This window comes from Scophthalmus maximus, chromosome 8, assembly GCF_022379125.1.
Source record: "Scophthalmus maximus strain ysfricsl-2021 chromosome 8, ASM2237912v1, whole genome shotgun sequence".
NCBI lineage: Eukaryota > Metazoa > Chordata > Actinopteri > Pleuronectiformes > Scophthalmidae > Scophthalmus > Scophthalmus maximus.
Genome location: NC_061522.1, coordinates 3,636,093 through 3,661,500, shown reverse-complemented (window position 1 = coordinate 3,661,500; position 25,408 = coordinate 3,636,093). Strand labels below are relative to the sequence as shown.

The window sequence follows — 25,408 nt, the reverse complement described above, 5'->3', positions numbered from 1 at the left end:
CTCTCTCCTCCTCCCTCCCTCTCCCCTCCCTCTCTCTCTCTCTCCCCCTCCCTCTCTCTCTCCTCCTCCCTCCCTCTCCCCTCCCTCTCTCTCCCCCTCCCCCTCTCTCTCTCCCTCCCCCTCCCCCTCCCTCTCTCTCTCTCTCCTCCCTCTCCCTCCTCCTCCCTCTCTCTCCTCCTCCCTCCCTCCCTCTCTCTCTCTCTCCTCCTCCCTCCCTCTCCCCTCCCTCTCTCTCCCCCTCCCCCTCCCCCTCCCTCTCTCTCTCTCTCCTCCTCCCTCCCTCTCCCCTCCCTCTCTCTCTCTCTCCTCCTCCCTCTCTCTCCTCCTCCCTCTCTCTCTCTCTCTCTCCTCCCTCCCTCTCTCTCCTCCTCCCTATCTCTCTCTCTCTCTCCCCTCCCTCTCTCTCCTCCCTCTCTCTCTCCCTCCCTCCCTCCTCCTCCCTCTCTCTCCTCCTCCCTCCCTCCCTCTCTCTCTCTCTCCTCCTCCCTCTCTCTCCTCCCCCCCCCCCCCCCCCCCCCCCCCCCCCTCGGATCACCTGCGGGCTGCTGCTGCGGGGCAGGGCGGACAGATCGCTCCGTGGACAGGGCGGAGGTCACATGACGTCAGGTGTGATCTGTGTGGATGTGATGCAGAGCCCCGTGAGGAGGCGGACGGTTGACGACAGTCATGGGGGATCAAGGAACGGACTCCGGTGTGACCGGGCTGAAAAGGTAAGGTTCGCTCCCTTCACACTGCAAAACGGACCGTTCTCCCCCAGGAGGGGGCTTTGTACAACCCGTTACACTTTGATCACCGGTGGCTCATCGGCTTCCAAAGTTGAATAAAACAAACAAACAAACAAACAAACAAACTCCGCGGAAGGAAAAACCACAGAGGAAACAAGGTGCGTGTTTTATTTGCGGAAGCGCGACAGTGGCGATTTGTTACCGGCTCAGAAACACACACACACACACACACACACTCACTCACACTCTCACACACACACACACACTCACTCACACACTCACTCACTCACACACACACACACACTCACACTCACACACACACACACACACACACACACTCACACACACTCACACAAATCTGCGTCCGTGTCTTTAGTGGAATATCACAATCGATGGCTCATTGTCGCCGGAACTAAACTCAACATTTGGCGGGTTTTTGCTCCAAAACGTGAAAAAAAGGGAAAAAAGTGTGATTTTTTTTTTCCTCCCACAGTCCCTGTTTTTTGTAAAAAACAGATTTACATTCTTATTTGTTAACCTTTGTTATATTTCCCCCAAAAAAACGATGGAGGAGGGAAGGACGAGTCCGTCTGTGACATTTCGCACCAAAACGTTAATAGAAGGAGGGAAAGTGTGATTTTTATTTTCCTTCTCCCCACAGTCACTTTTTGTGTAAAACCAGATTTTCATTGTTACTTGTGAACTTTTCTCATATTCCCCCCCTCCACAAAAAAAAGAGGGAGGAGGGAAGGACGAGTTTATTTGTATGCAAATTTCCACAACAAAGAAATCCAAAGCGCTTAAAAGCGCTGCGAAGAAAAACTGGTTTGGGTCGAGAGGAGCCAGAAGAGTTGTGTAACCCTTGTGTGTGAGTGGCTGCTCATGACAATCTGCAGTCGCAGCCTATGGCAGCACAACGACAAGAGATGGGTTCAGCTCCAACTGTGAACGCTATCAAAGAAAGAGGAAGGTTTTAAAATTCCAACTTTAAATTGTGGCGAGGGCTTCTGCCTCCCTGACACAGACCGGGGGAGTCGGTTCCCAGAGGAGCAGGAGCCTGGTTTGCTGAAGGGCTCCTGCCTCCCGGCCTACGCTCGCGGTCGCTCACGGGAACACGATGCGTTGCCAGGGCGAGGTGATCCATTGGGACGGGACGGAGCCACGAGCTCTGTGAGATATATATATATATATATAGGGAGCGAGCGGTCGCAGAGATGCTGAAGCTGGAGGAGATTGTGATCTCGCGTTCCAGTTCCTCGTCAGATTACCTGGAGGACATCCTGACAGTAATGAATCATGTCCAGTCCAGTCCAGAAGGGACATGTGGATGGATGGCGAAAAAGGCAAACATTACAAAGCCAAATCCTCTCGAGCAAAGATCAATACTAAAGTAAGGTGTGGGGTCGCGCCGGTCCACCTTCTCCCAGCTCCGATACCGACCCGATACCGGTGAATTGTGGGGCGTCTGTATCTCCTTCCTCTCACAAAGGAAGCTCCAGTGGACCCTATGCCAAAGCAAATAGGAAAGGAAGCATTGAAGCTCCGTTCCTATGCATTTAGAGAATCCGAACAGCTCCTATCATGGCTGCCGATCGAACACTTCCGGGTCACGTCAAGATTAAGGAATCTTCCTGAGACAATTTGACAATTCCACCGCACCCAATGTTCCATCAAGCGAAGGTGTCAGATGACGACTCTGGCGTTCTCCGTTTCCTTCTGGCGGAGCTCAGGTGACATCAGTCAGGAGATGGTGGAGTACAGGGTGACAGGCAGGCCTTGCGAGGCTTTTACCGTTTTAGGGGGTGCGGTTAGATTGGGAGTGGCTAGCTGCAGGTATAGATTGGACTCTTGGTATTTAAACAACCAGTCCACTGTAACGTGGGTTTTTAGTATCGGTAGCTGCTGCTGGCTACAGTTGTTTCATGCGCCTGTTTATTTCAGTATGCAAAATACTTCTGCAATAGGCCACTTTTATTGAAGATGGCATCACCATGGAGCTGTGTGGCAGGTCTCATTTATTGCTCTTTAATATAGGAGTGTTGGTATTAAGGATTAAAACTAACAACTGTTTATATATATAACTAATTGAGAAAGAAGAGACTATTTGTGTCATGATCTCGTGTTTTTGTATTCGCCGTTTTATTTTGAATTAGTTTTTGGGCTTCCTGTTTCCCTGGCTCGTGTCTGTTCACTTTGTTTTTCCTGTGTCTCCTGCCACTGTGATTGTCTGCACCTGTTCCTAATGTGTCTCACCTGTGTTCTATTAGCCCCGCCCACCTTGTGTGTACTTAGTCTCTGTGCTTCCCTTCGTCTGTGTCAGGTCGTCTGTTGTTTTTCCCCCCAGTCTGTCCTGAGTCGTCTGTTGTTTTTCCCCCAGTCTGTCCTGAGTCGTCTGTTCCTGTGGTTTTCCCCGGTCTGTTTCTGCTGTTCACCCCGAGTCCGTTTACCTGTGATTTTTCCCCTGGCTCCAGTTTTCAGTTTTCCTTTTTACTACGCAGTGTAAGGGAGAGTTGTTTGTTTTATTATTAAATATCGTTTTTTGCCACATCCTGCATTTGGGTCCAGCTCCCTGCTCTCCTACCTGACAATCTGTTGCTATATGATGATCCCATTTGAACTATCTATCCATATTACTTACAAAAATGATCCGTTGTAGTGTAAAGCACATTGTAATAAAATGTAATTTTTTATCAGTTGTCTTATTTTGTATGGGTCCATTATGAGCAATGTAATGTTTAACCAGAACACGGTTTATTGTATTGAATTTTATATTATAATTGTTGTATATGTTGGACATTGGAAAAAAATCATAACATTGATCTCAGCCATATGGCCCATCCTTAATGTAGAAAGATTTGTGTCATTGTGGAGTGATATACTCACCAGTATTCAATTTTTCTTTCTTGTCACTTTAGAGGGGATGTTGAGGGCCTGTGTCGTCAGAGGAGGCCCATGCTTCACTGCTGGTTCCAGGTCCTGCTCGGTCTAGTGCTCGTGGTGTTGTTCTTCAGTCTGTCGAGCAGCTTGCTGTCGTCGTGGAGCCCCTTTCCACTCCACGAGCACTACCAGTTTTGGAATATGACCCAAGAGCTTCAACTCTTTCAGTCTGACAAAGCGCTTCCTACTGTAGCGCCTACGGGTAGTCAGTACCACGAAGCTTACCCACGCAACTACCACTTTATTATGGATAACAAAGAGGTGTGTGAAACCAGAACCCCTTTCCTGGTCCTGATGGTTCCGGTGGCACCAAGTAACGTGGGAGCTCGGGACGCCATCCGGCAGACATGGGGCAACAGCAGCATTGTTCGGGGAGAGGTGGTGCTCACTCTCTTCATGCTCGGCCTCTCAGGAGGAGATGGCGTTGAGCAGCAGCAAGAGAAGCTCAAACAGGAGAATCTTCAGCACTACGACCTGATCCAGAGTGACTTCATGGACACCTACATCAATCTGACCATCAAAACCATGGTGATCATGGACTGGCTGGCCACCCGCTGCCAAACAGCCGCATACGCCATGAAGATTGACTCGGACATGTTCTTGAACATTGACAATCTGGTGACAATGCTGCAGATGCCTGTAATCCCCAAGGAGAACTACCTGACCGGGATGCTTATGTGGGACAGGCCGGTTGTCCGTTCAAAGGACTCCAAGTGGTATGTCTCTGAGGAGTTGTACCCAGAACCCTTGTACCCGACCTACACACTGGGCATGGGATATGTCTTCTCCAACGATCTTCCAGAGAAATTCGTGGCAGTCTCAAAATCAACAAAGCCCTTTCACATAGAGGACGCTTACATCGGAATGTGCATGAAAAAGCTTGGACTTGCGCCCACATCGGCACCAAATCCCTCCCAGTTCAAGGCCTACAACGTGAAATATGATCGCTGTGAATACTCCAAGATCATCACCTACATCCTTGCCACTTCACAAGAGTTGATAAACTACTGGAACGACTTGCACAAGCCTGAGCCACCTTGTTAGGACAATGACTACTACCAATGCACAGAGACATCTCTTGACTTACAGGTTCGGTGGCAGGGGGAATTGGGAAACTTTAACTTATTTACAGATTGCTACTGTACCGGTATATCATTCTCACACACCCCTCGTTTTCAGAAATATGATTAAAGAATACACACCTGGAATGAATACTGACGTTTCTTAACAACTGCTCTATTAAAAATAGTCGCTATGTTTTACTTTGGTGTATTTAAAACTCCCAGAGTTTGCCACCAAAGACAATTACGAAGGAAGTGTTTATTTGCTTTGATATGAAGCAGTGAAAGTGGAAATGTGATTGTAATTGTAGGTGCCCTGATGGGCCTTTTAATGAGACGGCTTATGAATTGTTTGCGCTGCGGTTGCACTTGCAGGACAAATGCAGCAGAAACGTGGCAAAGAGTCAAGACTTGTAGATAATGGAACAAATGCACGTTTAGAAAACAAAACAAACGAGTGGTAGGAGAGGTTCCTCAACACGTTTGCTAGGCCATAAGTACATTGTAGGGAGGAATGTTGAAAACACTCAACTATGCTCACAATCCTCACCTCTTAAGTGAGAGAAGCCATTGAGAACTGACAGAAAGGTGAAAAGTTATTTTTTCATATTTGTTGAGCATTTCAAATAACAATAAAAAAAGCCAATCTATAATGTACTCCTTTGAAAATGATTTGTAAAATAAAAGGACAGAAAGTTTGACTAAATATTTCTTGAAGGTTTTATGCGTTCTTTCGCCCTCGGGCTCCTTGTCCCCGTTCACCCTGCTGTTTCCCTTGTAGCTCTTCAATGAGCTGAATCGTCTTCGATGAGGCGGCCCGGAAATGAAGTTGCTTGAATCAGAATCAGGAGAGACAGAGGTTGTTTTTTATATTGTGATATGTTTTGATTTTGTGTCTCTTTGTGTTGATGAAGTCCGTGGTTTTGGTTTTATTAAAGGTTTTCGATCGTTGACTTGGGTCGGTGGTGGATATTTGTATTTGCAACATTCATAGAGAAATTCTACTTTTACTACCCTGTGTTTGTATTTCTGAAGTTTTCAATTCAACTTGAATATTATGCAGCACAGACATATAGTGTGCCGCTCAAATAGGCCTATACAAATACAACATAGATTCTTAATAAACATCTTTTTCGAAATTATGAAATGATAGTGGCATCGTTTCCAATGCAGGATATATTTTGCATTTCCTTATGGTAATATATAATAATAATAATAATACATTTTGAGCACTTTCATTGCTAAAAGCAATCTCTAAGTGATATATATATATATATATATATACATACACACTTATATACACATATATATTATATATATATACATAAATATATACATATATATATTTATATGCACATTAATGGCAATAACAATCTATATAAAATCTATTTTTGATTTAATGTCATACCTATTTTGCTGCTGCAACATACAATGTGAAAATATGTGCCAGGTGTGTTCTCTTAAAAAAAAATCGTTTAAAATAATGCACAGAAAAAAGCCCCAGGACTTTACGTTCTTTCTACGTCATCGACCGCTCCGCCGTGATTGGTTGCTCGGAGCGTTGTGCCATTGTCATGTCAGCAGGTGGCGCTGATTCGCCGCAACTGCGCTCTTTGTGTGACCGGAGACCGACAGAGAACAAGCGAACCGCTCCGACTGCGTCATGACGCGTGGTCCTGCTGAGCGCGATGGACCCGCCGAGCCCGAGGTCACCCGCTGCTCCCTGCAGCCCTCTCCCGGTTAGTGAGAAAATGACATGCGTCACCGGAAGGCCAGATGTCCCAGTTTTCCCACCAGCACTTGAACGCAGCAAACATATAATTAGCCAATACGGTCACCGACACAGGTGATTGTGGTGTTTTTCAAATCTCCATCATAAACTGCTTAAGTTGGGGCCTTACTTTGTTAAGCATTAACCCAAAGTGTCAACTCATCAGCTCGTCGTCTGTTCGAAAGTCCATGTCTCCTGGTTGTGTTTACTACCTGGACTCTGGTCGTGTCCTCACCTGCCAGGTGTATCTTGTCAATGGGACGAGCCACACACTTAATGGGATAGTTAAATGTACGAATTACTTATTCGTAGTTAGTACGTCGCCTCGTGGAGACGGTGATCAGCGATGTCATTTGACGGAGTTTGGAGGAGAAGTGGAAGTAGTGGAAGTCTCCGTCCCACTGTTGCAGAGGAGACCGTAAGAGAATAAGCACAATATATTCTAGGGCTGCAAACTAACCATTATTTTCATAATCGATTAATCTGTTGATTATTTTTTTTGGATTAATTGATTAGTTGAAAAAATGTGGATTCCGAGCAATATGGATTCTTTTGGGGCCGATATCGATATTAGGGAATACAAGATTCCCGCTTCCGATACATCAGGCCAATATATATATACATATATATTGATATATGTATATATATTTTATCTGTCAAAATTCCTAAGATGACGTTATGAAACCTTTGTGACAGAAATGTTATTGAGACTTGATATTTTAGTTTAACCATAAACTTTATCATAAATAACTTTAAATTGAAAAAAAAATCCCAAATAATTCAAACAGAAGAATATAAAGAAAATAAACATTAATCTGACCTAAAATGTAAAAACATAAATGCACATTTTAAAGGCTCATATCTGTTGGCCGATTAATATTAACATACCGATATTATCGGCCAACCGATATATTGTTGGGGCTCTAGTCCAGATATCATTTTAAAGTGCGTTGGAGTGTTGCTAAGATTGATGCAGGGAGGCACGTTTGAAAGTATAGGCTATTTCAATGGGCTGGGTTTGATCCAACACACCTAAAGTATGATTCACAAATAAAAATGTGAATCATCTTGCCTAAAATTCAAGTATAGCCTGCAAATCCTTCCCAATTCCGAGAGGGACATATAGTCGCAATTTCTTCTCCCTGTTGGTCCTAGCATCAAATGGTTTCGAGTACAGCTTTGTATCATGAAACTTACTCCACGCACCAGCGTCCGTCCTGTAACTGTACGTTCGAAACGTAAACCAGCCGACCCCCGCCCCCACCCCCCACCTCCTTGTCCAAGGTTTGCCCTTACCCTTTCACCGTGTTTCCATACTCATCAGGGTGTTTTGTATTTCAACATTCATGGCCGTGATATCAAGTTGCATTCAAGGTCTGGAGTGTCTTGTTTTGGTGACGCTCGGACGGTATCGCGGCTCTGTGTGTGGTTAAACGTTGTCCCTGAATCTTCAGCGGGCCGTGACGTTTTTGAAATACCCAGTTTTGCAGCTGGGTGTTGGAAGTGGCACGGGAACAAAGATAAACGCAAATTTATAGACCAATGTGGTAATCAATGGATGAGCAGTACAGCTAATGGATGGATGACCTGACAGAATTCACATTACAGAAATCTGCAATTTATTCATGACCAAGTCAAAATGGAAGGTGCCTGTAAATATAGTTGGGACTAATTTATGATATCAGTCATTGCATTGTGTGAGTAAGATCGTCAACGCCGGAGTTACTTTTCCCAATTAACTGTCATGGCAGCTGAAGATATCATACATTTTTCTAAATGTAAATTAGAATTCAGAATGAGACTCCAAGTTAACTTTTTTGCAATTTCTTCCTTCTGTGGATCTGACCAGACATTAATTCAATTAAGTTTGAAAAATATTAAGACATTCGCAACCAGTGCAGAAATCCAGAAACAAACGTTTTTTTATGATTTCAGATGAGTGCATCATGAACACAGTGCGACATCTAGTGGTGGAAGATTACAATTGCAGTAAAATCATGCACGCCTCAGTGTAATGTGGTAGATAAACAAAAATGTACTTGTTGCCTGTAATTTGAAATGAACTATAATTTAATTTAGAATAATTTGACTGTCTCTTTTATCAGCCACACGAATCAAAAGGAAGACACATTAATTGACGTCCCTCCAATTATCCATTTGTGAAGAAAATACAACCATGTAAACTACACACTGTACGAATATATATATATATATATATATATATATATATATATATATATATATATATATATATATATATATATATATATTAAATAGATATGAAGAACATGCAGAGCACTCACAGAAACCCACCTGGTTCAAAACCTGTAGTTTCTGCTTTAGGAAATTATGAGGAAATTACCGACAAGTAAAATAAAACCTCACTAAAAAAAGGGGCCTGCAATTAACAATTATTTTCATAATTGATTAATCTGTCGCTTGTTTGTCCCCGATTATTCGATGAGTTGTTTGGTCCATAAAATGTCATAAAACCCTCAACATGATGTTTTTGTTTTGTCCACACACCAAAGATATTCAGTTGACTGTCACAGAGGAGCAAAAGAAACCAGAAAATATTCATATTAAAGAAGCTGAAATCAGAGAATTTTCCTTTTTTTTTTGCTCATAAAAACTACTTGAAGCGATTAAGCGATTATCAAAATAGTTGGCGATTAATAAAGCATTGGACTACTTATGAAAACTAATATACTAAAGGATTTGTCTGCATGCCTTCCTCGTCCACGTGAGGTGAAATCGATGGCAATTAAATGTATTAATTAGCTCTTTTATAACTACCAACTTTTTTTTTATCGATTTACCAGCTGATTCTTTTTTTTATGTAGCAATTTTTAATTTGATTTCTGATCAATAAAATAACAGAAAATGTTGCTTTTATAAAAGCCCATGCTTGTATTCTCTATGGTAACAGCGAAAGGAATATTCAGTTTGCTGCCACATGAGACAGCAACAGCAGATGAACACCTGAACACCTGAACACCCTGAGCCGTGTGCATGGATCACTTGGGGGCGTGTTTGATTTGGTCCACCCGTACGTCCGGTTTTCACTGCACGGGCTGGCGGGGCAACAGGGAAGTGAGCGTGGTGGCTGTTTGTCTCTTTTGGTTGATGGGAGCGGTCCAGCATCGTTCTCAGGTGAGCTGCCAACTTCGCGGAGTCGAGTCTTTGGCTGCGCGACAACGCAGCGACGACGCGCCCTTTAATTGGACGAAGGACGCAAACGAGCCGAAGGTGAGTCGGCGAGCAGAGAGGGAGCCGAGGTGCGTTCGCAGCCCCGCGGTGGCCTCGGGACATTAGCACGACTTTTAACTTTCATTCCATTCATCGGCGTGCTCTTCGCTTCAGATTTTAAAATGTCGTTCTTAGAGAAAACGTTGGCAGCAGTGTGTTGTTGTTTTTTGGGCGTAAGCGGCGAAACTCCGGTGACGCGCAGCGCGCAACCATGCGTGAGGTGGTGAGGCGTTCAAGTGCTGCTTTCATTCTGTCTGATCCGCACCGGACACCCGAGTATCCTCCCGTTGAGTTGTAAAGAATAAGATGTAGGATAGATATGCTGAAATGAATGTCTTGTCTTGGTGTAAAGAATTTTTTATGGGTGATTAATATACTCTAAATTATAGTTATTATAAAAAAATTATAAATAGTAAAATATTACTAGTTATGGAGAAGGGGTGGGAGTAAAATGAGCTATACTTCTTCCCCACTCCTTTTCGAATATGTAAATTGAATAAATGTTCATGGTTTGTTTATCATTTTTTTTCTGCCTGCAGTGATGCGATCATTTTGCTTTATTATTATTATTTTACTGTTTTTGTTTTCCTTTTTTAAATTTTATTTACATATTCAAAATAAACATTTCAATCGATCGATCGATCAAATCGGTTTTACGCTCTTCAACTAAGCGAGGGAATAGTGCACAATTGGACGATTTGTGTTTTCCGGTTAACTATCAGCCTATAGGCTACTTATAAAAGTATGGCTTATAATCTATCCAATAAGGACGTCCATCCATCCATCCATTATCTATACCACTTTACCCTTTACCAAATTCTATGATTTAGGCCTAGATGTCCATGCACATTCAAGATATCTTTTTTCACTTAATGTTTATTTTTTAATTGCACCCTACTGCATTGTATATAGTATATTTGTAATTTTTTATAGTATTTTCTGTTAAGAATACGACCCCTTGATATATATTTTTTTTCTTTGTCCATACAATATTTTTCTATCATTATATTTTTCTCAACATGTCAAAAAACAAAACAAAAAAAATACTTTTGCACCTCTCTGGACGTATAGTTCAGAAAATTGCATGTGTTCTTCCTCGGGTCATGCCCCACCCCTCAATTAAATTTGATGGAAATAGGTTCGGCAGTTTTTGAGTAATCCTGCCGACGGAGAGACAAACAAACCGAAACCGAAAACATAACCTCCTTGGCAAAGGGAACAATTTCTTGTGCATCTGCTTGTGTTTTAGATTTTTTCATTTGACAAGTTCTGCTTCTTCAGTTACAAAAAGGCTCCGATGTATGATCGCACTGCAACAGGGTTTTTTTTTGCTTAAAGTTGGTAGATGACTGAATGTTGCCATTTTATCAGAATATTTTCTGAGGACGTGCTGAAATCGTATGTATCGATAACACGAGTCTCTTTTCTTTGTAGTTTCAATGGAGAAAAGGAAGATACACCTAAAACACATTTTCATCGTCATCCTGGGAGCGGTGGCGATCTTCACCTGTCTGAACTTCGACAGGAGATGGGCCTTTTTGAATTCTTTCCCCGTGATCAGTTTTGCTGCTTTTAGGAATCAAGGACCTCCAGGAGCGCCAACGCCAACATCACCATCACCAACGCCAACATCTCCACCTCCTTCACCACCAACATCCCCATCAGCAGAACCACAGTGGGAGGATCCTGGGCCGTATCACGTGGCCTATCCACGCAACTACAAATTCATCGTGGATGACACACCTACGTGCAGGACCAGGACTCCTTTCCTGGTCGCGGTTGTTCCAGTTGCACCCAGTAACGTGGCAGCCCGGGACGCCATTCGACAGACGTGGGGGAATGAGAAGCTGGTTCTGGGTCAGCTGGTGCAGACCCTCTTCTTGGTGGGCCTGCCCGGAGGACCTGATGCAGGGCAGCAGCAAGAGACGCTCAATCTGGAGAATCGGCAGCACCGCGACCTGATCCAGAGCAGCTTCCAGGACAGCTACGGCAATCTGACCATCAAGACTATGGTCATGCTGGAGTGGCTGGCGGCGCACTGTGTGAATTCTTCTTATGTCTTGAAGATTGACTCCGATATGCTGCTCCACGTCCAGAATTTGGTGAAGCTGTTGCTGGATCCCAGCACGGCCAAACAGAACTACATGTCAGGTTTGGTGTGGTGGCACAGCCCGGTTTTAAGGAACCCATCCAACAAGTTCTACCTGCCTGAGGAAGTGATCGCTGAGCCAGAGTACCCCCCGTATCCCCTGGGCATGGCCTACGTCATGTCCCTGGACCTTCCCGGGAAGATTCTCAGCGTCTCTCCTCGGATCAAACCGATCTTCATCGAAGACGCCTACCTGGGTATGTGTCTGAAGCACCTGGGCATTCCGCCCACCGACCCCCCTGACAGCACCATGTTCGTCGTCGACCCCGTTCATCCTCTGAGCGGCTGCAGCCTCTCAAAAGTCATCGCCGTGACGACGACAAGCATCCGGCAGATGACGAGTTACTGGGAGAGGAGCAAAACAGCAGAAGCCAAATGCTGAACTTCATAATATTTACCATGAGTGAATTTTGGCTTTATTGCTGGTGTGGCGAACCTGCAGCTTATATTCATCTCCTGGAAATGATACAGAAAAAATGTCTTTGGAAGAAAGACAAATCACATATTAGATTTTGAACCCACAAACTTTTTTGTCATAACATCTCAAATCCTCAAGGTTTCAAAAGTCAACTCTGTTTTCTTTCGGGGACAGAACCCTACCGGACTGAATCCGTCTGCCTGTTCGTCCGTGTTCCGATCTTCTCGACAACAGCTCATCAGATCAACTTCGGTCTTCATCGGGGCGCATCGCCGAGGACTCGAGGAAGTCGAGTGTCGACTGTGAAGTCGTTCTGGATGAGCGGTTGTTGACAAAATTGACATTCCTCCATCACACTCACGAATCCAGTGACATCACACGAGCTACAAACCGACAGGCACATTTTGAACGAGTAAAAACATTTTTATTTTAAACTGCACTTGCTATACTCATGTGATGTCATCGGTGACATCACTCTTGATGACTACAGTTGCTTTTTTTTTTTTTTTCCCCAATGGAAAAAAAATTACTATTTTATGTAGATCTTTGAACTGGGCACGGATCTTGTACCAAATATCATTCTGTCATACAATGTCACCGCTCGTGGCCACTGAAATCTTAGGTGCAATCGATGACGGAGCACTGGAGTTCAGCTCCTCCAGTGCAAGTCTGCACTGCTTGCGATTGGTCCTTTGTCCACAAGGGGGCGAGCTAACGTCAGATAAAATCCACAGACATCCACTGCAGCTCTAAACTGCAATTTTTCAATTTGTCTCAGGAATGAATTTTGTAAAATGTTCACATGATGCTTATGAGTGGCACTAGATCACGTATGAATGATCATACTGGCATAGTTGTACCAACACTTTCACTGTGCATTTAGGTTTTTTATTTTTATTATTATATTTGAGTCGATGACACTGCTTTTGGAAGAAGAAAAACAAGAAGCTATTTTTGTCACTTCCTTAAATAAAAGCAACAACATTAAAGATTGTCTTCTTTGTTGGATTCTGATGAACCGCTACCGCGACTTTTAATTTCTCATCATATAAACTGTACTGATTTAGCAGCCGCGTCATAGGGAAATGGGATTCCATGATCATGCTCCCAATATGCCACCAAACAAAATATGAGGAGTCTCTTTAAAAGTGGAAATGACTTGCGTTGACTGAACTTCAACCGTGTTCTCACTTTATTGTCTTTTCACGTGTAAGTTTTAACTTGAAGCAAAGCAAAAAAAAATGAGGACATTGACCTTACCTTGGTCTCTGCCCCCCCCCCCCCCCCCCCCCCCCCCCGCCTCCCCCCACACACACACGTGTTGTCATTCATCTCCAGCTGTCCATGATCTGTCCCCCCCCCCCGTTCTGTCAGACAGGGAGGATCCCTCGAGTCAAAGGCCCCGCTCTGCTCGCACTGTTCCCGCCGACTGCGGCCTGCATAAATCTCGCGGATGCTGAAAACCCCAAACCCCCGGATCCACACATTATTCATTGTCACCTCGACGTCAAAGATCCAGCTCAGCGGCCGGGAACATGGCATCAATCGCTCCATAACCAACACTGCTCGCTGTGGGAGAAGTACCACTGTCACATCTGGCGAGTGTGTGTGTGTGTGTGTGTGAGTGTGTGTGTGTGTGTGTGTGTGTGTGAGTGTGTGTGCGTGCGCATCACCAGGCCCATTTATTGTCTCATCGTTGATAGGTATAAACACAAAAAACTCTCAGACGTTACATAGACACTCCCATTTGTGCACACACACACACGCAGCAGAGGAAATTGCTCATCTTCTCTTCCTTTGATACTCTCAGACAGGATTGAGTTGACAGTCATTTATTGTATGTAATAATCTGTGTGTGTGTGTGTGTGTGTGTGTGTGCGGGCGGGCGGGCACAGCAGTTGGGTGATGGGCTAATGTTTGTTCAATCCCCTATCTTAAAACAAAGACCCTTCTCACTGACTCGGTGCAGGAGAATACAGAGTCTGTATTTAGGAGAAATCAGAAGGAAAATATGAAAATTTGTGATCATAAAATCTCTGATATCTCAGAGTATTATGTTATGCCACCATAAGCCCCGACAACACATGAATCCTTAAACTTTAAATTTAACAAAGCTCAACTATTTGGTCGGGAGGTCGAGTCCAAACACACATATACACAAGATACTATTTCAGTGTAACCCCGCCCCCATGTGGGCCCCTCCTTTGCCCTCCTGCAGACCAGCTGTCCTCTCCGTCACCCCCAGCAACACAGAGCGGCGCTGGGGAACATAAACTTCAGCTGGTCACACAAACACACAAACCACCAGCCCAGACATCCGTCCTGCGGACTGGAGCGGTGATCTGTGGTCCTTGATCATAATTCATGAAACGGGATTTATCCTCTGAACACTGGCTCCTCTCAGCAGGTGTGTGGCACCAAATTCCGGGGTCTATACATGAGCAGTCGCTGTGGGGCCCCACGCAGCTATGATGCTGATCAATTTATGATATTGTGTGTGTGTTCTATAGTTATAGTAATAATAGTAACTAGCTAGCTAACTCCTACTGTATTCAGTTAGTAAAAATTACAGTTAGCTAGCTAGCTAGAAATAGCAGCTATGTCAATCTCAGCTAGGTAGCTGCTAGCTACCTGTCATAGTAGGAGTTTCGCTAATAGCTAGCTCACCATTCCTTTGAAAGAAATGAATTAAGAGTTGTTTTCCCTCTCGTTCTTATCCAGACTTTACTTTCTTGAGGGAAGACATTACGAAGTCACTGGTCAGTAGATTAGCTGACAGAGTCGTGATTGGGCGGACTAAACCAAATGTTGCGCCTTTTGTAAGAAATGAGTGCCCCTCAGAGAACCTCCACTATATTTTGAAATACATAGTTCAGTCTCTCAACCAATGTATTCAGGCAAGTTTTAATTTATGTTTTGACACTAATTACTAAGAAAACACTGGAACAAAAAAAACCTTTTAATTCCAGACTTTCCATGCCACGATAGCAATGGAGTGGAATTCACTGATGTTTTGTAGCCGGTGCAGTTTATGACAAGTTGGCTACAGTATTTCAGCTCCAAAACTCAAAACCCATGATCCACATGATGTTCTGATCTATTTCGGACCTGATGCAACTCAGAACGTTCCAATAGCATCCATTAGCAAAAAGGTTGTGGGCTTCAAAACCTTAGATATGATTTTTCTTGGATTCAAAGACATTCTGCTTTTCAACAAAGGAACACGCTGCTTCCACGTTGCCTGCAAACACAATAATAATAAAAATCTTTATTTATAGAACAATTCAATTCAACTTTTTTGTATGGCGCCAAATCACAAAGTATATTATGTTAAGGCACTTTGCGTAGTAAGGTCGAGATCTCACAATATCACAGAGAAACCCAACAGTTCCCGCAGACGAGGACTCTACCAAAATCGATCACAAAGTGGTTCACAACGCAGCAGGTAAATAAGTCATAAATTAGTAGATATTAGTCAGTCTCTGACTGAGACACCGGCTCAGTCAGACGTTTTAGTTTGTTCCCTGAAAAATGGAAAACTAAAATTCAAGTAAAATCAGGAAAGCCTCAGCGATAAAAGTACGTCTTACGAAGGGACTTCCAAGAAATGACTGAGTCGGCCGACCCGATCGACTCAGGGCCCTGAGGATCTCAAGGTACGAACTGGTACCTTAGGCACTAAAAGGTGCTAAAAAGAGCCTTGAAAGTAAAGACATTCAAATCAATTCTCAAACATACTGATCAGACTCTTAGTTCTGGTTAAAAGCCTGAAACTACAGGGTCGCCCCACCACCGAAACACCAAAATTCAGTCCCGGCAAACACGAATGAAGTTCAGCATTTAGCTTCTGCTGTTTTGCTCCTCTCCCAGTAACTCGTCATCTGCCGGATGCTTGTCGTCGTCACGGCGATGACTTTTGAGAGGCTGCAGCCGCTCAGAGGATGAACGGGGTCGACGACGAACATGGTGCTGTCAGGGGGGTCGGTGGGCAGAATGCCCAGGTGCTTCAGACACATACCCAGGTAGGCGTCTTCGATGAAGATCGGTTTGATCCGAGGAGAGACGCTGAGAATCTTCCCGGGAAGGTCCAGGGACATGACGTAGGCCATGCCCAGGGGATACGGGGGGTACTCTGGCTCGGCGATCACTTCCTTAGGCAGGTAGAACTTGTTGAATGGGTTCCTTAAAACCGGGCTGTGCCACCACACCAAGCCTGACATGTAGTTCTGTTTGGCCGTGCTGGGATCCAGCAACAGCTTCACCAAATTCTGGACGTGGAGCAGCATATCGGAGTCAATCTTCAAGACATAAGAAGAATTCACACAATGCGCCGCCAGCCACTCCAGCATGACCATAGTCTTGATGGTCAGATTGCCGTAGCTGTCCTGGAAGCTGCTCTGGATCAGGTCGCGGTGCTGCCGATTCTCCAGATTGAGCGTCTCTTGCTGCTGCCCTGCATCAGGTCCTCCGGGCAGGCCCACCAAGAAGAGGGTCTGCACCAGCTGACCCAGAACCAGCTTCTCATTCCCCCACGTCTGTCGAATGGCGTCCCGGGCTGCCACGTTACTGGGTGCAACTGGAACAACCGCGACCAGGAAAGGAGTCCTGGTCCTGCACGTAGGTGTGTCATCCATGATGAATTTGTAGTTGCGTGGATAGGCCACGTGATACGCTGATGGTGAAGATGGAGAAAACCAACTGCTCAATGTCCCATCAAAGCTGAGATAGATGAGGAAGAGAGCCACCGTCCCCAAGACGCAGAGGTGTTTCCTCCTGTTCCCCATTTAAAACTACAAAGAAAATGAGAGTTGTGTTGTCAAATGACTGTAGAAACACACAATTCAAGTCATCTACCATCTTTAAAGCCCCAGTGTGTAACTTTTTTGAATGGTTGTCAAGGTGACTTGATAATGTTTATCTGGTAAACATGACAAAATGCTCAATATTGCATTTGCATCTCCTCCTGCCCCCTCTTCCTCCTCCCCCTTCTCCTCCTCCCCCCCTCCTACTCACCTTCCTCCTCCTCTCCCCCCCTTCTCCTGCTCCCCCCCTCTTCCCCCCCCTCCTCCTCCTCCTGCTCTTCTTCCTTGTCTTCCTCCTCCTCTTCCCCCCCTCCTCCTCCCCTTCCTCTTCCTCCCCCCTCTCTTCCTGCTCCTCTTCTTCCTCCTCCTCTCCCCCCTTCTCCTGCTCCTCCCCTCCTCCTCCTCTTCCCCCTCCTCCTGCCCCCCCCCCCTCTTCCCCCTCCCCCTCCTCCTCCTGCTCCTCCCCTCCTCCTCCCCCTCCTCCTCCTCTTCCTCTTCCTCCAAACTCCAAACTCTGATAACGGCCACACACACACCACTTTCTGTCAAAGATACGTCTTTGTGACACGTTCACGTCTCGTGTTTAAATCCTAATCAGGCCTGGTCTGCTCACAGGAAACACGATCCTATTGTTTCTAAGGATTGTATGTCTAAAATTACACTAATAATTCATAACGATCACTGTAATTAACATGACATATGGTAATGGGTTCTGTATACAATAAATCGAAATTATTCTTATGACTGCATCATGTCACCTGCTCTCTCCTGGATTATAACCCATGCAGGTTTTTCACCTGTTGAAATAACTTGAAATGGGCCATAAAACCCATAAGACCCGGAATATTACCAGCGGAGAAGGACCGACTCTGGCGGACGATCACTTTTTGGCACAACACCGGAGCTCTGTCGGTTTGACTTCCTTGTTCGGGGCTTGTGAGTTGAAAACCCGGAGTGGAATTCCTTTCCGACCTGGACTGACCTGAAGTGATCCGGTAAATCCCGAAGTGGAATTATATATATATATCTATATCAAATATAGATATATATCAAATATTTATCTGATATCTATATCAAATATAGATATATATCAAATATTTATCTGATATATATATCAAATATATATCAAATATATATATATATATATCATATATCAAATATATATCAAATATATTTCAAATATATATATATCATATATCAAATATATATTTATATATATCATTTATCAAATATATATCAAATATATTTCAAATATATATATCATATATCAAATATATATTTATATATATCATTTATCAAATATATATCAAATATATTTCAAATATATATATCATATATCATATATCAAATATATTTCAAATATATATATCATATATCAAATATATATATTTATATATCATATATCAAATATATATCAAATATATATATCATATATCACATATATATATATATATATAATATTTTTCAAAATGCAACTAATCATATAAGGAACTGGACTGAACTGTCTTATCTGCTTCTTTCAATTCATTCGACCTGGAAATGATGTTCTGGCAATTCAACCTGTCGGTGTGGTTGAGTTTCTTTGACTCCAGTGTTTCCTGTGAAGATGAATCAGGGGTAATCTGTGAATCGAATGCATGGACTATTGATGGGGTTTCATATAATTTTTTACTTTTTAACCAGCCCGTACGTATAGTCTGTCAATGAAGATGTCTGAAGAGCTGCAACAGTTAATCGATGAATCGATTAGTAATCGCCTTCTAAATTAACCGCCAACTGTTTTGATCATCGAATAATCGGTTCAAATAGTTTTCATGAAATAAAGAGTCAAAATTCTCTGACTTCAACTAATTAAATGTGAATATTCTCTGGTTTCTTTGCTCCTCTATGACAGTAAACTAAATATCTTTGGTGTGCGGACAAAACAAAACACCATCTTGGAATTTTTGGGAAACACGATCGTCATTTTTCCCCATTTTAGGGACAAAACAACTAATCGATTAATCGAGAAAAATCATCGACGGATTAATCGATCATGAAAATAATCATTAGTTGCAGCCCTAGATGTCTGAAGCAGAGGGAAAACCCCACAAGTTGTTTCTGTAGAAGTCTACGAGAGAAAAAAAAAGCGACTCTGACTTCTCACTTGATCCATAACGTCCGAGGAGCTTATGGTTCAATCTCTAGTCTCGAGTCTTCCTCACTACAGCACGATGTCCACTTAGTAAACGATGGTCCAATTTAGACGATAAAGCACCGTGTACGTTGGGGTGTGGTACAGTGTGATTGACAGCTGGTGCCTCCAGATATGGTTACTTCTGGACGGTGCTCCATCGCTCGGGCGTCTGAAATAAATCGGTGAAGAACTCTTTTATCGCGTCGTTTTGTTCTCTCTCTCTCGATCAAGCCATCTCTGTGAAAGTGAGCCAGACTCGACGGTGATTTAGGGGAAGCGGACAGCGAGAGGGCAGAGGCCAAGCTCCGGGTCTCATACTATCTCTCCCCATTCACCGGCCCATAAATAATCACACAGCCACGCGGTGACGCGAGGGCGGTGGGGGGGGGGGGGGGGGGCCTGCAGAGCCGAGGTGACGGATGGACGGAGGGGATGTCTTCTGATGAAGTGAGAGAGGGAGCGCAGGGAGGCGAGAGAGGTTAGACAGGTGTGGGAAAAGACAGAACCCCAGACGTCCCGCTGCTTCCGGCTCGAACACTGGTCCCGACGGACTTGCACTCACAGACGCGTGGAGCAAAGATTTCAGAAGAATGTTCTCACCTTCACTTTGAGGTCTCAGCAGTTAATAACCGGAGGTGACGGTTCCGTGTCGGAAGTGTTTGTTTCATAAGGCAACGAACAAGCTCTGGCTTCACCCGGATTATTATAGTGTTGAAGGGAGAGCTGTGGGGTCGTATGAGTTATATGTCGCCTCGTGGAGACGGGGAGCAGCGATGTCCTTTGACGGAGTTTGGAGGAGAAGTGGAAGTAGCGTAAGTCTGAGTCCCACTGTTGCAGAGGGGACCACCGAAAAAACGCCACTTACAAAAATGAAAATCCGTTCGATTGTACGCTGGGGGACGTATTTTCTCTCTGTTTTAGTTTTTCCGCCCAGACAGACGTTTAAGTTTGCACCCTTTTTATCCGAGCGTACCTCGGCCAGGTATCACCGCGCCAACTCGCCGCGGCGGCTCCGAGTGGAACGGCGGATTTGCGGAGTGATACTCTGCCGGCGCGAGTTGAGCGGTTGATTTACAGCACGAGCGCACAAATGAAACAGAAAGAGGACAGCGCCGTGGTTTTTTCTCCGGTACCTATTGGTGGCTTCTGCGCCGACGGCGCGATATTGTGGATGGCGGAACAGCCGGAGTAGCCCACGAGGGAATTTGAGGCAAAGAAGTGGAAGATGGAAGTGGCAGATTTGTCCTGTTAGCTCCGATGGTCAGTGCTACTATCGGACAGTAAGAAACAAAAGCGACTTAGTAACTTACTTTTATTATGTCTTCATCACACTGTAGCACTGAGAATAATCCATTCAAATGGCGATTCTTGCGGCCGTTTACTGCTTTGGACCGTGAGCTACAGGCATGATAGCGGTAGCCATGTTGCTAATGCTACGGCTAGCGGCCAGAAATGAGCAAATTATTGTCCGTTTGATAACGTCAACAAAGACAAAGGACACTGGTGGCGGCTTTTCTGACATGAGCAGTGGTGAAAATTGCCACGGCAACGCATCCGGTCTTTACAGCAGCAGCAACAATACCGCCACGGATTTTCGGAAAATCATTTTGTCTCCGAAATGCCGGAAGAAAAAAAATGCCAAATACTATTTCTTAGTGCTCAAATTTTCTAGTTCTGCCTCATCAACAATCCTGAATCCGATGTTAATCAATTAACAGTAATATAAACCTAATAAATGCACAAGAAGAAGCCGGTCCTGGGAAATATTTGGCATCTGAATTATGTCAATGATCGAAAAAATAACTCAAATGATAATTCTTATTCATTCATCAACTCTTGCTTTCAGGATACTGGAGCAACTTCTAGTGAGTTTTCATCGGCCCTGCAGGACTCTAATTATGGATATTATCTTAATATGAGTAGGTGGTAAGGCGAAGTATTAACTGTGATCGGTGTCAAAATGGAAAGAAACTTTCCACAAGTAAAAACCTGTAGATGCTCCAGAGACAAGTACTCGTCAAAGGACGTGACCAAAGATGCATCGGGAGATTTTTTTTGGGGGGGGGGGGAATCAAATAATAGTCACCTGTCTAAAGCGTCTCTCTCCCACTGTGTCGTGTTGTTGTCGACATCTACGCTGCTGTTCCCTCCGTCTCTTTACATTATGTGGAATTTCATCTTAACCCGCGAGGACCCCCGCCACTCAGGTTCTCACGATCCCTGTCAGAGAGTCACTGTGGGCTGTGAGAACCACCGGCGGCCCCCCCACGACCCACGACCCACCCCCCACCGTGGTCTTTCGCTCCCTGGACGCGAGCTTGCAGACGCAAACAAAAACACACACACACACACACACACACACACACACACACACACACACACACACACACGGCCTCTCCTCTTCCTGATTTCCGTCGATCACACTCTGTCCTTAAAACAAACACAGCTGCTCGGGCTGCTCCGCCGTCGATGCTGAACTGGAACGCTTGAACGCGTTGATCGCAGCGAGGCCCGTCACGATAACTGCTACTGTCATGCTGCGCGGTGTACACCGTGCCAGAAATGATTGCGATGATCAATATTATCGCCCTTTCAGAGACCATTAAGTTTGACGCCGAAATCAAGTCGGCTTCCTGCACGATTTGTGTCGCCGCTCGGAGAAATGCGATCCAAAGTTTCGACTTGCGTTCAGGCCTCAGACGAAACGAGCAATCTGAAGGACAAAACACTAAGAAGTCCATATTTTCGGACATTTTTATAGACCAAACCGGTGAAAAATATTAATCACACGAAAACAACAGATGAGAGGACGGAAGCAGCGAGACGCGATGGCTGTTATTGAGCTCAATAAAAAAGAAAATCAAGTTCACGTTCATGCGTGGGACGATAAGTCGACAACATGATTATCGTGACAGGCCTGATCATAGCACGTTATCACACCAACACCCTCACGCAATCACCACTAGTCTAAGTTGCATGTTGGGTTATTGACCGTCGGTCGTCGTGAAGTACCGCAGTGGTGGCGCTGATGAATTAGTAGCAGCCAATGGCGCGGTGGTGTGGCAAGTGATCGCGGCAGTGGGAGGATCAGGAGTGGCAGTAAGATTAACGCGCAGCAGGAGTCAGTGTGGTTTTTTATTTACATCTTTTCATTTGCCAAGAATAAACTTGAAATTTCCAGATCTGCAGATGTTCCGTGCATATTCCAATTCAATTCAAGTTTATTGTCATATGTCAGGAAACATGTTTCCCTACAATAAAATTGCAGACAATGTAAAAATCTACAATATATACGACGAGTATATAAAATAAAACTACAAATTCTGCGTAATCTACAATATACACTACAAACAGGATAATATGACTCCAGAAAAAAGTTTTTAGAAACAAGGAAGTTTTCACATATAGTCAGTGTGAATCAGTAGAAGGAGAAAGACGACAGGCAGCTCACAGCCACTGGAACTCGATTCCCCAAATTTCAACTTTATCCTGGAAAAGACATTTTTGACTTAGTTCTCGACATTTGGGCTCCAAAAAAAAATTCTCCTTCTGATTCAGTTTGACTTCATCCAGGACATTTACACTTAAGTCTCCAAATGCAAAGGGATGAAAAAAAGAATCCCCCCAATTATCATCTTTTCTTTTCTCCAACAGTGGCGTTCCCGCCGCCGCAGTGTTGCGTGCGGCCTCTCGCGATTGGCGTCCGTCCTTTTCGCAAACACGCCCCACCACTCGCGGCTCATTAACGGCGCGGACGACGACGACTGTGGAGCAGGAAGCCGCCGTGAGGAGAACGTCATTAACATCTGTTGGTGGGCCGGCACGGCGAGGTCGGGGGCCATGTGAAAACAAAACAACAACACTGGGATGGAGCATGGACAGAAACAGGGCTGGGTTCCCATGGCTGTGTCCCCCCCCCCTCTCCCCCTCCCCCGGTTGTTTTTCTTCCTCCCTTCTTCCCGACTCACTGTCCCTCGTCAACCTCGTCTTCCTCTTTTACCATGTAGTACCTCCCTGGTTTCTCTACCTTCCTCCTCACTTTCTGTCCAAGTTTTATCTCCCCCCCCCGTCCTTGTTTCTATCATCTCTTCTCCGTCCTGTCCTCACTTGCTCTGCCTCTTTTCTTCCCTGCTCCTCCTCCTCCCTTCTTTGTTCTTCTCAAAGCATCACCCCCCGCCCCCCCCTCTCTCTATCTCTGTGTCAAAGATAAGAAGTGGCAAAATAAATCATTTTCCTTCGAGCTGGGAATCCACACCAGTCAGCGTCGGTCCTGCTGAAGTGCCCATAAGCAAAAAAGCTTGTTGTATCTGTGTGTGGAAGGGAGAAGAAAAGACACTTCCAGTTGTTGATACGATACCAAGAGTTTCACGATAAGCCATCGTCCCACTCTCCGAATAACGAGGCGTCAGAAAAGCAGCAGTTTCGTCACAACATTTTTACGGGGTCTGGAGGAAGAGAGTTTGTCCTCAAAGCGGAAGGTCGGCGGTTCGATCCCCGCCCCCCTTGGGCAACACACTTGACTCTAAATTGCCTCTGATGGTCGACAAGGTTAGAAAAAAGCGCTCTCCGGGCAAATTGTTGTCTTTATTTAATGATATGAAGATTTTTGGACAAAAGAAAATCTAGAAAATGAATGTCCAACCCCCAAATCCACAGTTTGCAATGTGAAAACTTTTACTAGAAAGGTTAATTTCCACCTAATTCGTAGACAAATAAAAAAAATAGACAGTAAAATAAATTTGGGAGAAAATGTGTCTTTTTATTATTGAGCAGCTCCTCAAATTAATCTTGAAGCCCCAGTGTGTAATTTTAGTATTTTTTCTGGCGCCATCTGGTGGTAAAATTGCAAACCGCATCCAACTGAGCAACCGACAGGGGACACTTTATGGTGGCGCACCGCTAATTCCGGTTTCAGTTTCTTGCAGCGTCTGAAAATTCAACGCGAACGCAACGTATTCTGGAACCGTTTTGTGCAACAACCATATTCAACACGTCGTAGCAAACATGGAGACTCACACGGAGGTCGGGTCCACCTCATGTTACTATATTTAAGTCATTCAAAGTTTATGAAAAAACATTGTGATCATACATGTATGAACAAACAGTTATAATAAGTTCTTCTAAATATTACACGCTGTAGCTTTAAAATACTAATGTGAACATTTCAAAGAATTAAAGGAATTAAATGAATGGATTAAAAAAGTAATTTTCAATAAAAGTAACCATGTTCTTGTAGGGAGACACGCGTTTTACTATATACTAAACAATAATAATAAACTAAATGTACTATCTGCTGTCCGATGACCAGAAATATCGCTTACACACACACACACACAACAACTCTCTTTGCCCTCTTTGGCCTGGTGTGTGATCCTGCATGCTTGTGTGTGTGTGTGTGTGGGTGTAGCTGTGACAGAGTACAGGTGGCAACTTCATCATCGGCGGAGAAAAGTTCTATTAATATCCCCGAGTGTGGGAGGAACCAACACACACTGAGGAAAGATGACACAGTGATACAGAGAAAGAAAGAAAGAAAGAAAGAGACGTTGTTCTGGTTTTCCCTGTGCGTTTCCTGGCAGTGGACCAAACTCGGTCTGAGGCCGACTGCCTCCCCTGGGGAGAATAACTCCAGGCCCCGAATTCCTTTGTGTTATTTCATGTTTTCCTCTGCGCCACACTCGTCCCTCTCTGAAACACCAGTCTGTCTGCCAGCCCCTCGTTAATATGAACCCTCGCCAACGTCTGCTGCAGCTAGTAACACCCCCTGTACCGCTATCCCCCGCCCCTTAGTGTTATTTACATTCCTTGTAACGCTTACGAGTGCGAAGAGATGGGGAGTTGGGGAGGGGAGACGCGAGGGTCTCACATGGACAGAAGTCATTTCCGCCTGTGTTGGTGGAGGTCTGCGAAGGGGGTCAAGACTTCCCCCCGGCCCCGACTGTGTGAATCACATAAACACTCGGACCGAAACGCTCCCACTTCGTACCGGACGACGGCCCCCTGCTGCGCCGCTCCCGCCGCAGGAGCCACACTTCTACACTCTCCACTGTGGGATCACAGATCACAACGTTTTCTCTTATCATTTTTGAATTAACACCTTAAAAGGGGCAGTGGGCGATT

The 25,408-nt window shown here is 44.7% G+C and overlaps 3 protein-coding genes across 9 annotated transcripts in view; 2 read left to right on the top strand and 1 right to left on the bottom strand.

Annotated features, from left to right (window-relative positions):
• Positions 1-541: 541 nt before the first annotated feature.
• Positions 542-5,674, top strand: LOC118313255 (beta-1,3-galactosyltransferase 2-like). The gene is made up of 2 exons (XM_035638611.2): positions 542-710; positions 3,641-5,674. The coding sequence occupies exons 1-2, from the start codon at positions 667-669 to the stop codon at positions 4,704-4,706; spliced, it is 1,110 nt and encodes a 369-aa protein (XP_035494504.2). The 5' UTR covers positions 542-666; the 3' UTR covers positions 4,707-5,674.
• A 1,072-nt stretch (positions 5,675-6,746) lies between these two features.
• Positions 6,747-13,299, top strand: LOC118313256 (beta-1,3-galactosyltransferase 5-like). Of its 3 annotated transcripts, none has more exons than XM_035638615.2 (2): positions 6,747-6,912; positions 11,178-13,299. In XM_035638615.2, the coding sequence occupies exon 2, from the start codon at positions 11,183-11,185 to the stop codon at positions 12,272-12,274; it is 1,092 nt and encodes a 363-aa protein (XP_035494508.2). In that variant the 5' UTR covers positions 6,747-6,912; positions 11,178-11,182; the 3' UTR covers positions 12,275-13,299. The 3 variants fall into 3 exon arrangements, with proteins under 3 accessions (XP_035494508.2, XP_035494507.2, XP_035494506.2); XM_035638614.2 differs by lacking the exon at positions 6,747-6,912 and adding an exon at positions 9,466-9,647; XM_035638613.2 differs by lacking the exon at positions 6,747-6,912 and adding an exon at positions 9,470-9,743.
• Positions 13,300-15,547: 2,248 nt separating this feature from the next.
• The window catches only part of LOC118313257 (beta-1,3-galactosyltransferase 2-like), a 104,896-nt gene continuing 95,035 nt past the window's right edge, over positions 15,548-25,408 (bottom strand). For 2 of the 5 annotated variants that reach the window (XM_047334105.1, XM_035638616.2), the window contains one exon: positions 15,548-17,100. In XM_047334105.1, the coding sequence (XP_047190061.1) occupies positions 16,144-17,094 (951 nt within the window). In that variant the 5' untranslated portion in view covers positions 17,095-17,100 and the 3' untranslated portion in view covers positions 15,548-16,143. Of the gene's footprint in view, positions 17,101-17,870; positions 18,113-25,408 lie in introns of those variants that run through there. The other 3 variants (XM_047334103.1, XM_047334104.1, XM_047334106.1) reach the window with 3 other exon arrangements.